The 14,678-nt window shown below is 37.9% G+C and overlaps 1 protein-coding gene across 1 annotated transcript in view; it reads left to right on the top strand.

Moving 5' to 3' along the window:
- Positions 1–14,678, top strand: part of SYNE1 (spectrin repeat containing nuclear envelope protein 1) — a 468,360-nt gene that overhangs the window by 184,067 nt on the left and 269,615 nt on the right. Inside the window, exons 29-33 of the mRNA XM_045009096.1 lie at positions 3,086–3,262; positions 4,408–4,548; positions 5,821–5,981; positions 10,786–10,936; positions 14,395–14,622. Coding sequence (XP_044865031.1) covers positions 3,086–3,262; positions 4,408–4,548; positions 5,821–5,981; positions 10,786–10,936; positions 14,395–14,622 — 858 coding nt within the window. The remainder of the gene's footprint in view (positions 1–3,085; positions 3,263–4,407; positions 4,549–5,820; positions 5,982–10,785; positions 10,937–14,394; positions 14,623–14,678) is intronic.

The raw sequence follows: 14,678 nt of genomic DNA, 5'->3' as shown, positions 1-14,678 counted from the left end.
AAGGGAGTGGGGTATTTTTTGTCAGACCCCGGAGCGACAAAGTTTTGCCGACATAAGTGCTAGTGTAGACATGACCTAAGTGATAATAGTTTATAATGATGGCATTTACTTTGTTTTGAAATAAAGAGACCAAGATTTTCAAACCTGAGTGCCCTAAATAAAAATAGCCAGATTTTCAGTGGTAATGAGCACTTGCAGCTCTCATTGAATTCACTTGCATTCCAGACCCTCTGAAAATCAGACCATTTTTATTTAAGTGCCAAAGTTAGAAATTTTTGACAAGGTGCACTCTACAAGTATTACCATTTTTAAAGGCTAAGATTCTGATCTGATTGTTGTTAGTGTAATTGGAGGAATTATTTACAGCAGTCATTTTTTCCAGTACTGTGCCTCCAGTAACAGAATTTGGTTTGATGACATTATATTGCCATGGTTCAATTAACCCAATGTTTCAATTTGCACAATTAATATTTTTAATATTGAGGGCTAGATTCTGCCTTCAGTTACATGAGTGTATATAACTGAAGGCAGAATTTGTCCTTAATATTCTGTTTGACTATGTAAAACTATAAAAAGCTGTTTTGTGTAGCTAACATTAATTGATACGTAATGCAAGATGTCATATTTTCACCAAATCAGGTGCTCAGCTATTGCAGTAATAGGTTCTTATTTTAACTGATTGCAGGTAAACAGAATAAAAAAAAGTTTTTTTAAATCTTAACAGACAGTGAACCCAATTATGCAATAGTTACACACATCACTGTTTTCATAGAATCATAGAATATCAGGGTTGGAAGGGACCTCAGGAGGTCATCTAGTCCAACCCCCTGCTCAAAGAAGGACCAATCCCCAACTAAATCATCCCAGCCAGGGCTTTGTCAAGCCTGACCTTAAAAACCTCTAAGGAAGGAGAATCCACCACCTCCCTAGGTAACCCATTCCAGTGCTTCACCACCCGCCTAGTGAAAAAGTTTTTCCTAATATCCAACCTAAACTTCCCCCACTGCAACTTGAGACCATTACTCCTTGTTCTGTCATCTGCTACCACTGAGAACAGTCTAGATCCATCCTCTTTGGAACCCCCTTTCAGGTAGTTGAAGGAGCTATCAAATCCCCCCTCATTCTTCTCTTCTGCAGACTAAATAATCCCAGTCCCCTCAGTCTCTCCTCATAAGTCATGTGCTTCAGCCCTCTGATCATTTTTGTTGCCCTCTGCTGGTCTCTTTCCAATTTTTCTACATTCTTCTTGTAGTGTGGAGCCCAAAACTGGACACAGTACTCCAGAAGAGGCCTCACCAATGCCGAATAGAGGGGAATGATCATGTCCCTCGATCTGCTGGCAGTGCTCCTACTTATACAACCCAAAATTCTGTTAGCCTTCTTGGCAACGAGGGCACACTGTTGACTCATATCCAGCTTCTTGTCTACTGTAACCCCTAGGTCCTTTTCTGCAGAACTGCTGCCTACCCACTCAGTCCCTAGTCTGTAGCAGTGCATGGTATTCTTCCGTCCTAAGTGCAGGACTCTGCACTTTTCCTTGTTGAACCTCATCAGATTTCTTTTGGCCCAATCCTCTAATTTGTCTAGGTCCCTCTGTATCCTATCTCTACTCTCCAGCGTATCTACCACTCCTCCCAGTTTAGTGTCATCTGCAAACTTGCTGAGGGTGCAATCCACGCCATCCTCCAGGTCATTAATGAAGATATTGAACAAAACCAGCCTCAGGACGCACCCTTGGGGCACTCCGCTTGATACTGACTGCCAACTAGATGTGGCGCCATTGATCACTACCCAATGAGCCCAATGATCTAGCCAGCTTTCTATCCACCTTATAGTTCATTCATCCAGCCCATACTTCTTTAACTTGCTGGCAAGAATACTGTGGGAGACCATATCAAAAGCTTTGCTAAAGTCAAGGAATAACACGTACACTGCTTTTCTCTCATCATCAGAGCCAGTTATCTCATCATAGAAGTGAATTAGGTTAGTCAGGCATGAGTTGCCCTTGGTGAATCTATGCTAACTGTTCCTGTTCACTTCAATCATAGCAACAAATACTACTACTACTACTATTAGTAATAAATAAAGGTTGAGGATTATGTTCTATTACAGGCTGTAGAATAAGGCTCTATTGTGTGACAGTCATTCTGGGGCTTCCTTAATAAGAATCACATTATTGTCAGTGTCGGTGCCTGGTGTAAATGGTGTTTATTAACCCGTGTTTCTGCACAGTTGGATGTGCCTTGTTGTCTAACCAGACGATGCTGTGTTGTAGCTCGGTTTCTATACAGCACGTGTCATATTTGTAAAAACTACATCTGTGTTATAGTTGCTGTATGTGCTGGGGTTTTAAGGCTCCGCAAACCTGAGCCAGTCTGAGAGAGGCAAGAAGAGGAGCACTACTCACAGAGACTTGGCAGGTTTATCCTTTCATAAGCCAGGAAGAGTCATGGGTGAAATTCTCACCCTGTCCTGGCCCCTGTATGGAAGATGGGGGCAGTGGTACAAATGGGTCTTTAAAAGCCCTGGAATTGGCCAGAAGAGAACTGAGACAGGCAGGCTGCTTTCTGAGGATTCCTTCACAAACCCCAGCAAAGGGATATGTCCGAGGCAGAGCTGGAGGTGGGTGGGACACTGACATGCAAGGGGGTGGAGCTTTGGCATTTGCTGTTTGCTGGCTGTGTGGCTGTACAGTGTACTTCCCTCAGTGCTGCTCTGCATCTGGTGAGTGACACAGAGAAGGAGCAGGGCTGCTGCCATGTTCACAACACAACCAAAGGTGCTCTGGAGGCAGGGAGTAGTGAAGCAGCGTGAGCCAGCCTCTAGCCATTACTCACTACTTGGTAGCCAGCTTATGCCTGCCTCCTGTGTGGGTGCACAAGCAGGGCAAAAAGGCTCCATGTGTCCTCGCCCTCTGACTGTCTTTCTATTCAGGGAGGAGATAGTGTAGCCCTTTGTCTATTATTCCCTTTGTATAGATATACACATACAGAAAGCTGTGCGTGTGTTTCTGGTGTGCCTGTTTTCAACACTTAACTAAGAATCATTTAAATTTGTATCAATCCTCTTGAATAAATGCTTCTAGCAAAGGACAAAGAGGCTCTGTGCAAAGAGGCAAGATGTTCAACAGCAAATTGCGCGAGCTAAGGAGCTGCAGATCGAAGGAGGATTGCCTAGCACAGTGCAAGAAGATTTACAGAAGCTGGAAGGTACATTAGAAAACATGCAGCAGAATATGGAGAAACGGGAAGAAAAATTACAGGTGAGTGTTCTGCATGTAACATTACAGAAATGAGTATCCTGTATTCTGTTTTCCCATTTTTTCATGTAATTTAGTTATAGGATTGACAACTTCCTACTTCTTCCAGTGGTAACAGGTCAATGCCCTTTTCTTTAACTTGCTCTTGTATCTGTCTGATGAGAGTTGCGTTTACTCTACATTTTAACATTTTTAACAAACCTGTGATCAGTTTCTCACCTTTGAAACTTGGTATGTGGGAACTTCACAGTCAGAACTCAGCCATCCCTCCTGATACTTTTTTTTCCTTGTGTGAGCCAAATGTGGGAACCCTTTTGGATTATAGTACATCATTTAATTTTTTATTAGCTTCTAGCTCAGTCCTAACTGACTATGTTAATTCTCATTTAATAAACAAAATGCCTATGAATTTGTTTTTAGATGGGGATTATGTGGCATATTTATTCATGAAGGGTGGATTTGTCATTTTGCTTGGAGGTTTGACGACACCACGGTTATTTCCTGTTATGATAGATTAAAACTATATGGTTGACATTGCAGAGTATTAGAAGACGTCTTAATTGTAATTATTGGTGGAAGCAAATTAGGATATTTCTAAAAGGTCTACCTTCTGCCAAGTCTTAATAGGGGCTTCAGTTTATTTCAGAAACTTGACATTTCAAGGAAATATTCATTACACTGATGATACTAGGTTGGGCTCCAAACTTGGAGTAGCTAATAATCAAATGCCACATGTTAACCAAAATTTACGTTAGATAAACAGAACAGATAGCTCTCTATATTCAGCTTGGTATTAATACAATTACCATTTTGCCTGTTTAGGTTTTTTTAACCAATTTTTTTCTAATTCTATAGGTATCATTGAGCAGAGATCCAGTCCTTCCACCTTTACTTATATAGCCTTGAGGCTTTAGTAGGTTCAGATACGTGCTTAAAATCCAGAGAGAAATGTACTAGAGAGAACTGTGCTTTTCTATGCAACAAAACAGAACACGTGCCAGGGATCAACCAGACCGTAACTGTCTCCTAGATGGTTGTGTCTGTAGTGTAGCTGGGGTTCTGAGAGGGAAAAAAAAAGATGGCTGTATTTTGCATTTAGGTCTGTAACCTTTGACCTCTTTTCTGTTGTTGTCTTTTTTTTTTTGTAGGTCACAGTAAACAAATGGGAACAGTTTGAAAGAGACAAAGAAACAGTAGTCAAATATCTTAAGCAAGCAAGCTCTGCACTTGAACGGATCTTAAGCTTTAGCAGTTTAGAGAGCCTCTCATCAGAACTGGATCAGACAAAGGTATAAATACCACTGTGTGAATTAGTGGAATTGTGACACTGTTGTAATTTGTTAACAAGTAGTGCCAAAAGTTGTCTTTTGATCTCTGTATGGTTCTCCATTAATGAGAGAGACAAGGTAGGTGAGGTCATATCTTATATTGGACCTACTTCTGTTGGTGGAAGGGACAAACTTTCGAGCTACACCACTTCCAAGCTCCCATTAATGTCTGTCGAAGCTGTGAATGCAGGTTGGAGACAGTATAGTGCCTTCAGGAGTTAAATGATAATTTCACCACTGAAATGAATATATCTGCCAGTGAAGCACATATATGGAGAGTAAAGTAATTGCCTGAGCTTTACTAGTTTACTCAATACAAGTATTATAAATTTAAGGGTAGATATGAACAAAACTATTTACTTCCCTCCCACTCTGTCTGGAGATCATGTCTCTGATATGTGTTTCTTCTCTACAGTGTGCACAGCAACAGCCTGTTGTTGCAAGTAATTTTGAAGTCAGTTCACCAAATAGTTGATTTTTTTTCTCACATTCAGCATAACACTGCACTAGTTAATTCCTTTTTTCTCTCTCTAAATCCTCTTTCTTTTTTCTTTCTGCTCTCCCTCTGGTGTTGACAACACAACTCATATTATCTAAAGCCTGATCCTTTTCCTATATTGATGTCAATCAGAGCTTTGGTACTGACTTTAAATGGGGGCAGGTTCGGGCCCATAGTGCTTGCTTTTCCCCCTAGCTAAGTGTATTGTTTTTCTCAATACTTATACCTTTCCCTGTTGACTATGATACCAAATTGTATCTAAATCTGGTCAATCTAGCAATCCACCATTATCTTGTATGAAAGGAAATAATGCTAAACATAGAAAAACATGAAGCTAAAAGCTACATGAAGCTATAAATCCACCATATATGTAGGGGTTATAGAACCTAAAAGATATTGAATGTAATGAATATTCTAGACACACTGCCCTCTGCAATTTCATTAATAAAACTGCTTCACAATCCATCGGGTACACTGTTTTTTAACTGAGTACATTGAAATATTATTGTCATATCATAGTACTTTCTTGCCTTAGTTTGATCGGAATAGTTAACTGAGGATTTGTGAATAGAAATGTGAAAATAAAAAGGTCCTGAGTTTTTACACATACCACAAATAAATATGAATAGTCATGGAAACACCCTCTCTCCCCACAGGGGAAGAAAAAACAATAAATTTAGGATCAGAATATGTAAAACATTTTTTTTCATAATAACTATGATGCCTCTTTACAGGAACTTTCTAAACAGACTATAGCCATTGCAGCACAGGCTGAGAATCTTGTGAAGAACTCCTCTGAGATACAGCTGGGCTCAAAGAACAAGCAGTCCCTTCAACAGCAGGCAAAGTCAATCCAGGAACAAGTGAAAAAAGTGGAAGTTACCCTTGAAGAAGAGTATGTTCTTAACAAGTCCTAGTATTTCCTCTCTGCCATAAGAATTTATCCGATTTTTACATTACATTGTCAACCTTTCATGTTAAGTCTCAAAGGGCACTGTACATTTCAACTTGCCATGGGATAATAACCAGGAGAATAGTACTAAACATTGCTGAGAACACAAATACCTACCAATAAAGAAAATAGTGGCTTGATAATACAAAGTAATTACAATGATTCCAGGCATATTTAACCAATAGAATTTTTTATTTCTAAGCCACAGCTGCAATCTTGCGAATTAGTCATGTTCTCTAGGTACTAGAACCTTTTGAAAGCAACACAATTACCATGTTTGTCTCACATTTTCCCACCTTCTCCACAGGAATATGTCAAGAAGTGCCTTTATCTTAGTGAATGGCCCAATCTGATTTTCATTGGCAATGCAATAAGTATTTCTGCTGGTGAAAATAAGAAAAGGTTTGCCAAAATTTGTGTAAAAATGGAAAGATCAAGATCCATGGAAATATTGAGAAAATCCTGAAAAATAAATGTGACATTTTGCATTTGAAAAAATGTAATACATTTTCACAAGTTTGTGAATATTTCAGCTTGGGCAGTGACATTTAGTGAAACTGTTTGTAGATTCACATAGTTCCGACTGTTAGTACCAAAAACTCTTATCAAGCTCAGCTATAGAGGCCTGAGTGCAGGTGAAACTGGCATTCAGTGTCAAAAAAAATATTGGTTGCACCATGTTGTGATCTCAACAATTTCTTTAGAATTTAAGTAGGGCTGTCAAGCAATAAAAAAAATTAATCGTGATTAATCACACGATTCAAAAATTAAACGCGCAATTAATCATGTGATTAATCATACTGTTAAATGGAATACCATTTAAATATTTTTTGATGTTTTCTACATTTTCAAATATATTGATTTCAATTATAACACAGAATACAAAGTATATAGCACTCACTTTATATTTATTTTTATTACAAATATTTGCTCTGTAAAAAACAAAAAAAATAGTATTTTTCAATTCACCTAATACAAGTACTGTAGTACAATCTCTTTATCATGGAAGTTGAAATTACAGATGTAGAATTATGTACAGAAAATAACTTCATTCAGAAATAAAACAATGTAAAACTTTTAGAGCTGACAAGTCCACTCAGTCCTATTTCTTGTTCAGCCAATCACTCAGAAAAACAAATTTGTTTCCATTTGCAGGAGATAATGTTGCCCGCTTCTTGACAATATCACCTGAAAGTGAAAACAGGTGTTCTCATGGCACTGTTGTAGCTGGTGTCGCAAGATTTTTACATGCCAGATGCGCTAAAGATTTATATTTTCCTTCATACTTTAACCACCATTCCAGGGGACATATGTCCACGCTGATGACGGGTTCTGATCAATAACAATCCAAAGCAGTGCGGACCGAAGCATGTTCATTTTCAGCATCATCTGAGTCAAATGCCACCACTTTTTTGGTGGTTTGAGTTCTGTAGTCTCCACATTGGAATGTTTCTCTTTTTTAAGACTTCTGAAATCATGCTGTACACCTCATCCCTCTCAGGTTTTGGAAAGCACTTCAGATTCTTAAACCTTGTGTCGACAGCTGTAGCTATCTTTAGAAATATCACATTGGTACTTTCTTTGCGTTCTGTCAAATCGCAGCAAAAGTGTTCTTAAAATGAACAAACATGTGCCAAGTCATTATCGAAAACTACTATAACATGAAATATATGGCAGAATGCGAGAAAAATAGAGCCGGAGACATACAATTCTCCCCCAAGGAGTCCAGTCACAAATTTAATTAACGCATTATTTTTTCAATGAGTGTCATCAGCATAGAACCATGTGCTCTGGAACGGTGTCCCAAGTATGAAGGGGCATACGAATGTTTAGCATATCTGGCACATAAGTACCTTGCAATGCCGCTACAAAAGCTCCATGAAAACACCTGTTCTCGCTTTCTGGTGACATCGTACATAAGAAGTGGGCAGCATTATCTCCCGTAAATGTAAACAAACTTGTTTTTCTGAGCGATTGGCTGAACGAGAAGTAGGACTGAGTGGACTTGTAGGCTCTAAAGTTTTCATTGTTTTGTTTTTGAGTGCAGACATGTAATCAAATAAAAATCTACATTTGTAAATTACGCTTTCACGATAAAGAGATTGTACTAGAGTACTTGTATGCGGTGAATTGAAAAATACTGTTTCTTTTGTTTATCATTTTTACAGTGCAAATATTTGTAATCAAAAGTAATAATATAAAGTGAGCACTATACACTTTGTATTCTGTGTTGTAATTGAAATCAATATATTTGAAAATGTAGAAAACCATGAAAAATGTTTAATAAATTTCAATTGGTATTCTATGTTTAACAGCGCAATTAAAACTGCGATTAATCGCAATTCATTTGTTTTTAGTTAATCGCCTGAGTTAACTGTGATTAATCAACAGCCCTACATTTAAGCTTTCAATAAACATATGCATTTCCGAGCATAGTGGACCAGATTCTCAGCTAGTTCAAATCTGCTTTACTTCATTTACTTCAGTGGAACTACAATGATTTATGCAGCTGGAGATCTGATCCACTGGTTGTAAGATAAACTTCCAAGTATATCTCAGTCCCATGCTGCCTCACTGGAGTTACTCTTGGGTTGAATTTGCCCCAGTAGTTCCAAGAAGTAAGATCTGTTACTGTCCATCTCAGTGGTTGCCTAACCAAAGGCAACTCAAATGCCAACATTGTTAGCTATTTCATTATTGATCATTATCCAGCTACTCTGAAATTTTGGAAAGAGCTTGATTATAGTTCAACCACTTTTTCTTCCGAATGTGACTCCTGATCCCAACAGCTACTATAACATGTATTTGGCTATTGGCAGTTTCATTCTTTACACACTCCCTCACTAAAATGTGTGAAATACTATATTCATTTACTGTTAAATATTCTATAATTTTCTACTTAATAATTGACTTGCTAGTGTGATTTTTCCCACCATCATTGAGCAGGCCACCGGTGTCCTTTGATTCAACAGACTCTGAGTAGCCCCTTACTGCCAGTGATATATATTAATTTTTGTTTTTAATAATGTGGTATCATTTTACAAAGCCTTGCAGAAAGCTAGACAGTTTGACCATATTCCCATGCAGCCTAGGTTTGGAATAGATTTTCATTTGGAAGTAAAATCATGTCATATGTCTGTGATACTGTGATAGAACAGGGCATCTTTACCCAATAGCCCATAACTTCTTCCTGCAAAACATGCATGCCTGTATAACTGGACGTTAGAACCAGATGAACTTGCAAAACATGTATTTTACATTGAAGTGAATATTTTGCACATATGGTCATGGGGTGGCTCTTGCATACTGCAGAATAGCAGTGCCAGTGGTTAGAAATGTGGTCCCATAGATTTGTATTGAAGATGTCCCCCTAAACACAGCAAGTCTCACACACTGCTCTTCTCTGGGAAAACATTCTGGAGGAGAAAAAAGAATAACAGCTCTGCATGGTCAGCTACACAGCAAAACTGACACACATTCTTTTTGTGCACATGGATTTGTAGCTGATCAGAGGGGACATAGAATGTCCTTAAATACTGCAGAGTTCAAGGAATCATAAGGAAATCAGATCCCAGTTGCTCAGTGTTTTGATTCCTGTACTCTGATCCCCGGCATCATGATGCACTTAGGATACGTATTGCCACCTTATCTGAGTGTAATGTCGACAGACCCTTGTCGTTGGCTAGGATCAAACCCGGTACCTCTAGAGTTTAATGCATGACCCTTTCCTGCCTGAACTAAAACATGCATACCCCTTAGCTAAGACTGCAGCAGGCTCATCAATCTCGTGGGGGACAGAGTGCCACATCAAGCAAACATGGGTTACGTGCTTCCTCTAGCTGGGGAAGCACATCCTGAGCTTCAGAGACTTCCGGATGAGCCCCCACTTGTAACACTGACAGACTCTGGTCGTCATCAGCTGGGATCAAACCTGGGACCTCTGGAGCTTAATGCATGACCTTCGTCTGCCTGAGCTAAAAGACAAACCTCTCTTAGCCAACACAGTAGCAGGTTCATTACTCACTATCTGATCTAGCTGCCACTAGAGGAGGTAGAATGCCACACCAAGCAGGCCTGGGTTTCATAATCACTGTCCTATTTTTTGAGAGGAGCTGAAGCTATGGCCAAGGAGTTAATTTTGATATACCCAATGGGGGGTGCGTATGAGAGAAAGGAGAAGGGTACCTCTTGTGTGAAGCCTTGGACCCGAGCCAAGAGCAAGCAGAATCTCTTCCTGTTTTAACACATCTAAAATGTACATTTATGGACAAAAACATATTTTGGACCAAGCTCAGGCGTCATCAGTTTTCCGTTCTTTCACTCGGTGTTAACTCTTGCGGAAAAAGCAGCTACTTGCAAGGCTGGCAGATTGTTGTTTATAGCACAAGAGAATAAAGCAGACCCCTTTATTTTTAGGGATCTGGTACAGCCATATAATGTTCATATTCCACACATTATTATGTGTATATGGTGCCTGGATTGCTCCTCTTTGTTATTTCTTGTGTTCCTTGATACACAGATTTTACACATACTCATATTGTATGTACCACTATTGAAATTAATGGAATTGTGCAAAGTCTGATATGACTTTGGTCCAAAACACACATCTACATTCTCTAAAAACATTCTTTTGAAAATACAAACTGCCTGTAATTTGGGTAAGTAGTATTTTTTTAATTAGACCTCAAAAGAAAAGTTTCATTATATTAAACTGTTTATTTTCTCTACTTAATTTGGTTAATTTTAGTATTAAAACCATGGAAATGGTGAAAAGCAAGTGGGAACATTTTGGCAATAATTTTGAAGCTCTGTCCATCTGGATAACTGAAAAAGAAAAAGAACTGGATACCTTGGAAACATCATCATCTCCCTTGGATATGCAAACCAGCCAAATGAAGGTGATTGGTTCACATGTTACATTAAGCATTAAAACCTCGTCTCTCTCTCTCTCTCTCTTTTTTTTTTTTTTTTTTTTTTGCTAGTGGCTGCAAGGGCAAGGAACAGACATTTGACTCAAGTTTCAGAGCTACAATGATGTAAAGATGTTACACTTTGTATACAAAGATACCAAGCTCAAAGATTTTGCAAGAGCTAAAGGAAAAACATTATAGGCTGGGTTCTCTGTTAGTGACTATTTATACCTACAAAACCTTCATTGTATGTAATATTAAAACATTTTAATTAATGCATAGTTTTTTTCTTTTTTTGAATGAAGCTCACTGGCTTACAAAATAGTCATGTGGTATGTTAATACGGAGTGTAGAAAGCCTTTGTATTGTAAAATGTACATCAGTCAGTGGCTATAGCACCTTATTTTATAGCACCTGATGTTCTGTGTATCTTATGCTGAAATAATAAAGGAACTAGTGTGCTCGCTAGCTTGTGCACCCATAGACCTTTATTGCTACAGTATTTACAGAATTCCAAATTATCTGTACAGTATTGTAGGTACACATTTTCTCCTAGTTCATTTATTGGCCTCAGAGATGCCCAATACCTCTAAAAGTTGCATTTAGTCAAAAATACGCTGTCAGTTCCAAGGATCACTTTACATCCCCCTGCAAAATATAATAGGTATGTCTTCTCAACCTGCATGTGCTCATGGATCCAAAGTCCCAAAATGTAGAGTTTTCCATAAACCCTTTAACTCTGCAATGGCTTGCAGTTCAGCTGCTGCAGGCTGTTACAATATATCTTTGAAAGGGTCCCAAGTCCAATTTGATTCAGGTGACTGGAGGAGTTTCTTGACAGAATATTAATTTCTGAAGTTGTGATCATATTAACATATACTAAATAAATGAAATCATCTATCTCTTGATTGCAGCAGTGAAAAATAAAGCACTGCTTGAATTCTTGCCTTGTCGTTAAATCAATGTTTCTAAAAAACTCTGAGTAAAATTAATATCTCTGTGTTTTTCACAGAAACACATTAAATCATACATCCCTGTTTGTTAGCAGCTACTAGCTAGAACCCCAGTGACTCTGATGCAGAAATTGAGCACATCTGAATTGCACATGACATTATGTTATAACTGAGAAACCACGTCTCTGAACTGGTTCTTCTGCATGAAGGCTAACTGACTTACGCAAATACATAGTGGTTCATCCATGCAGATCTGATTGGGGAATTGGCACCTATTTGTGTGCTGTGCTTGAACAGATTAGCAGTGATTACATTCCATCCCAGTGTAAATTTATGAGAAATTCAGTATAACACTTCAACTAAATGCCAGTTATCAGACTGAAAATTATTTTAAATAGATAAACATTTGAGTGAATTACCATAAAATAAAGTTCTTCAACATGAAGCTACATGAAATAAAGATGAGTGTGTTTCTAATGAACAAAAGCAAGGCGATGCACGACAAAGTGTGAAACTAGCTATGTGTCCCTCATCATCGAGACATAAATAGATGCCACCTCAGTTGCTTTCATAATGTTTATAGTTCTGTCTACATTTGAAGAACTTTTGTTGTGTATTGTGGTGTATTTGCTGCTTTGTGTCACATTCCTAATAGTGCTTATAGTGTAGTAGACAGTATTAAACAAGTCACAATCTGAGTGGCTCAGTGGAAAAATTGTGTGAGACACACTTTCTCATCTCTAGATCACCAGAACAGATGAATATAATTATCATTGCATGACTGTTCACTAACCCCTATGTGAAAAGTCTTATAAGGTTGACATGTTGGCCTTGTAGTCAGTGGCAGAACTCCCACTGCTTTCAGTAGAGCTAGGGTTTCACCCTAGGCGATTTCACTGTAATTCCTAATTCCACAGAAATTACTACTACAGTTATCACTAAATGGTACCACTGTTGGCAGACTCAGTTATCCACCTCCTCTTAGGTGCACTGTAGGTGCAAACTTGCACTGCCTAATTTATTCCTGTTCTGCTGAGAGAGGATTACAGCTCCAGTGCTATCAATCTAGTACCTCTCATTAGCATTTTATTTTCATGAAAAAAACTTATTTTATAATCTGAATTAATTCAAAACATTACACATAGACTTTATAACTGCTGATTTACTATAGTGCATTCTAGCTATACTATATAACTTTGCTGTTCTAGATACTAATCTTGCAAAATTCTATTCATCCAAAATTGAGTAATTATTTTTGAATATCAAGTAAAAAATAATTCGTATTTTTGTTATCATCATTATAACAATGGTTGAGTAGATCTAGTGCCTAGAATGGTACAGTTTCATGACAATTTTGGGATTCTTCCATTCACATATATCTTTATATAAACATTTATGAGGATGATAGAGCATTTCCCAACATTAGTAAAAGAGGGCTTCTCTCTCCCCATTGCCAGCCAGTTCTGATAACTATATTTCACTACTTGTGAGCAGAGCTTCATGAGCATGCCACGTGGTCTGAGTGAACATTCTTCCCTGGTGAAGAAAATGTAGTTTTCCATGTGCACAGATGTTTAATGAGTAAATATGTGTAGGTGTCACAAGTTTCCAACATGTGTGAAGGTCTCATGCTTATCTCTAATTGCCAATGAAAATAAGCATAGAAGCATATAAGATAAGATAAACTGTGATCAGCTAGTGCCTACCTGCAAAGCAGTTAATGAAATCAGAAGCCAATGCTAGATTATCCCAGACCTCTGCTCAATGACCCAGAGCAAGTTGAACAGTATCAAAGGCCACTGTCAATCTACCCTGGAGGAGAATGTTGTCTTGAACTCCAATCTGGCTCTCCATTTAACCCTGTGCTTGAGAGGCAGAATCACCCTAGTTAAGTTTCTAATCTGATTTATACTGAGAGATCATAAAATTGAGATAGAAAATACCTATTTTCTGATTTATAAAATGCTCCTATTTATACTCTAGGGCAAATGTTTGCAAACTGTTAAATTACATTCATACTCGCTTATTGTCTGTCTCCTGATCAATGTAGTTTGTTTTTCATTGTACATTTACTAAGTTTATTTGTCAAGCCTAATTTTAAATGTCAATTGGTGACTAAGTTACATTTATTTTTCCTTCTTGAATCCCAACCAGAATTATTCAACCAATTCCAAGGGGCAGAAATTCTAAATATCATCCTGTCTGCTTATACTAATGTAAATTTCATTTAACCTGCACTAGTTGGTTTTTGTAGATAATGTTTTTTAAATCAGCTTTCCAACATTAAATCCAAGAAGGAAAGGGAGCTTAGATAATATAATAAGGATTTTTATAACCATATGTGTAGAGTGATCTCTGAGTTGTCCTGTACATTAATTTATAAGAAAATTATTGTGACTACTATTAGCACTAATAGAAAGAAAACGGAGAGTGATTATTCTGATCAATTGAAAATCTATTGTGGCTGCTGATTTATTATTATTTACATTTTAGGTTATTAGTAAAGAAATAGATGGTAAAATAAATGGAATCCCAAGTCTAGAAGAAGAAGCTCAGTCTTTTTCTCAGTTTGTTACTTCTGGAGAATCTGCCCATATTAGAGCCAAGTTAACACAGATCAGAAGGTACTGGGAAGAGCTTCGAGATCATGCACACTGTTTGGAAGGAATAATCGCGGGGAATGCATCACAGCAGCAGAAATATGAAGAAAATCTCAAACAGGTAAACATTGCAAACTCTCAATAGACTATTCACAGACAATGTATAGAATGTCTATA

The sequence above is a fragment of the Mauremys mutica genome, chromosome 3, assembly GCF_020497125.1.
Source record: "Mauremys mutica isolate MM-2020 ecotype Southern chromosome 3, ASM2049712v1, whole genome shotgun sequence".
In the NCBI taxonomy this organism is placed as follows: domain Eukaryota; kingdom Metazoa; phylum Chordata; order Testudines; family Geoemydidae; genus Mauremys; species Mauremys mutica.
Note: the sequence above shows the minus strand (reverse complement) of the source record. Positions and strands in the feature narration are given on the sequence as shown.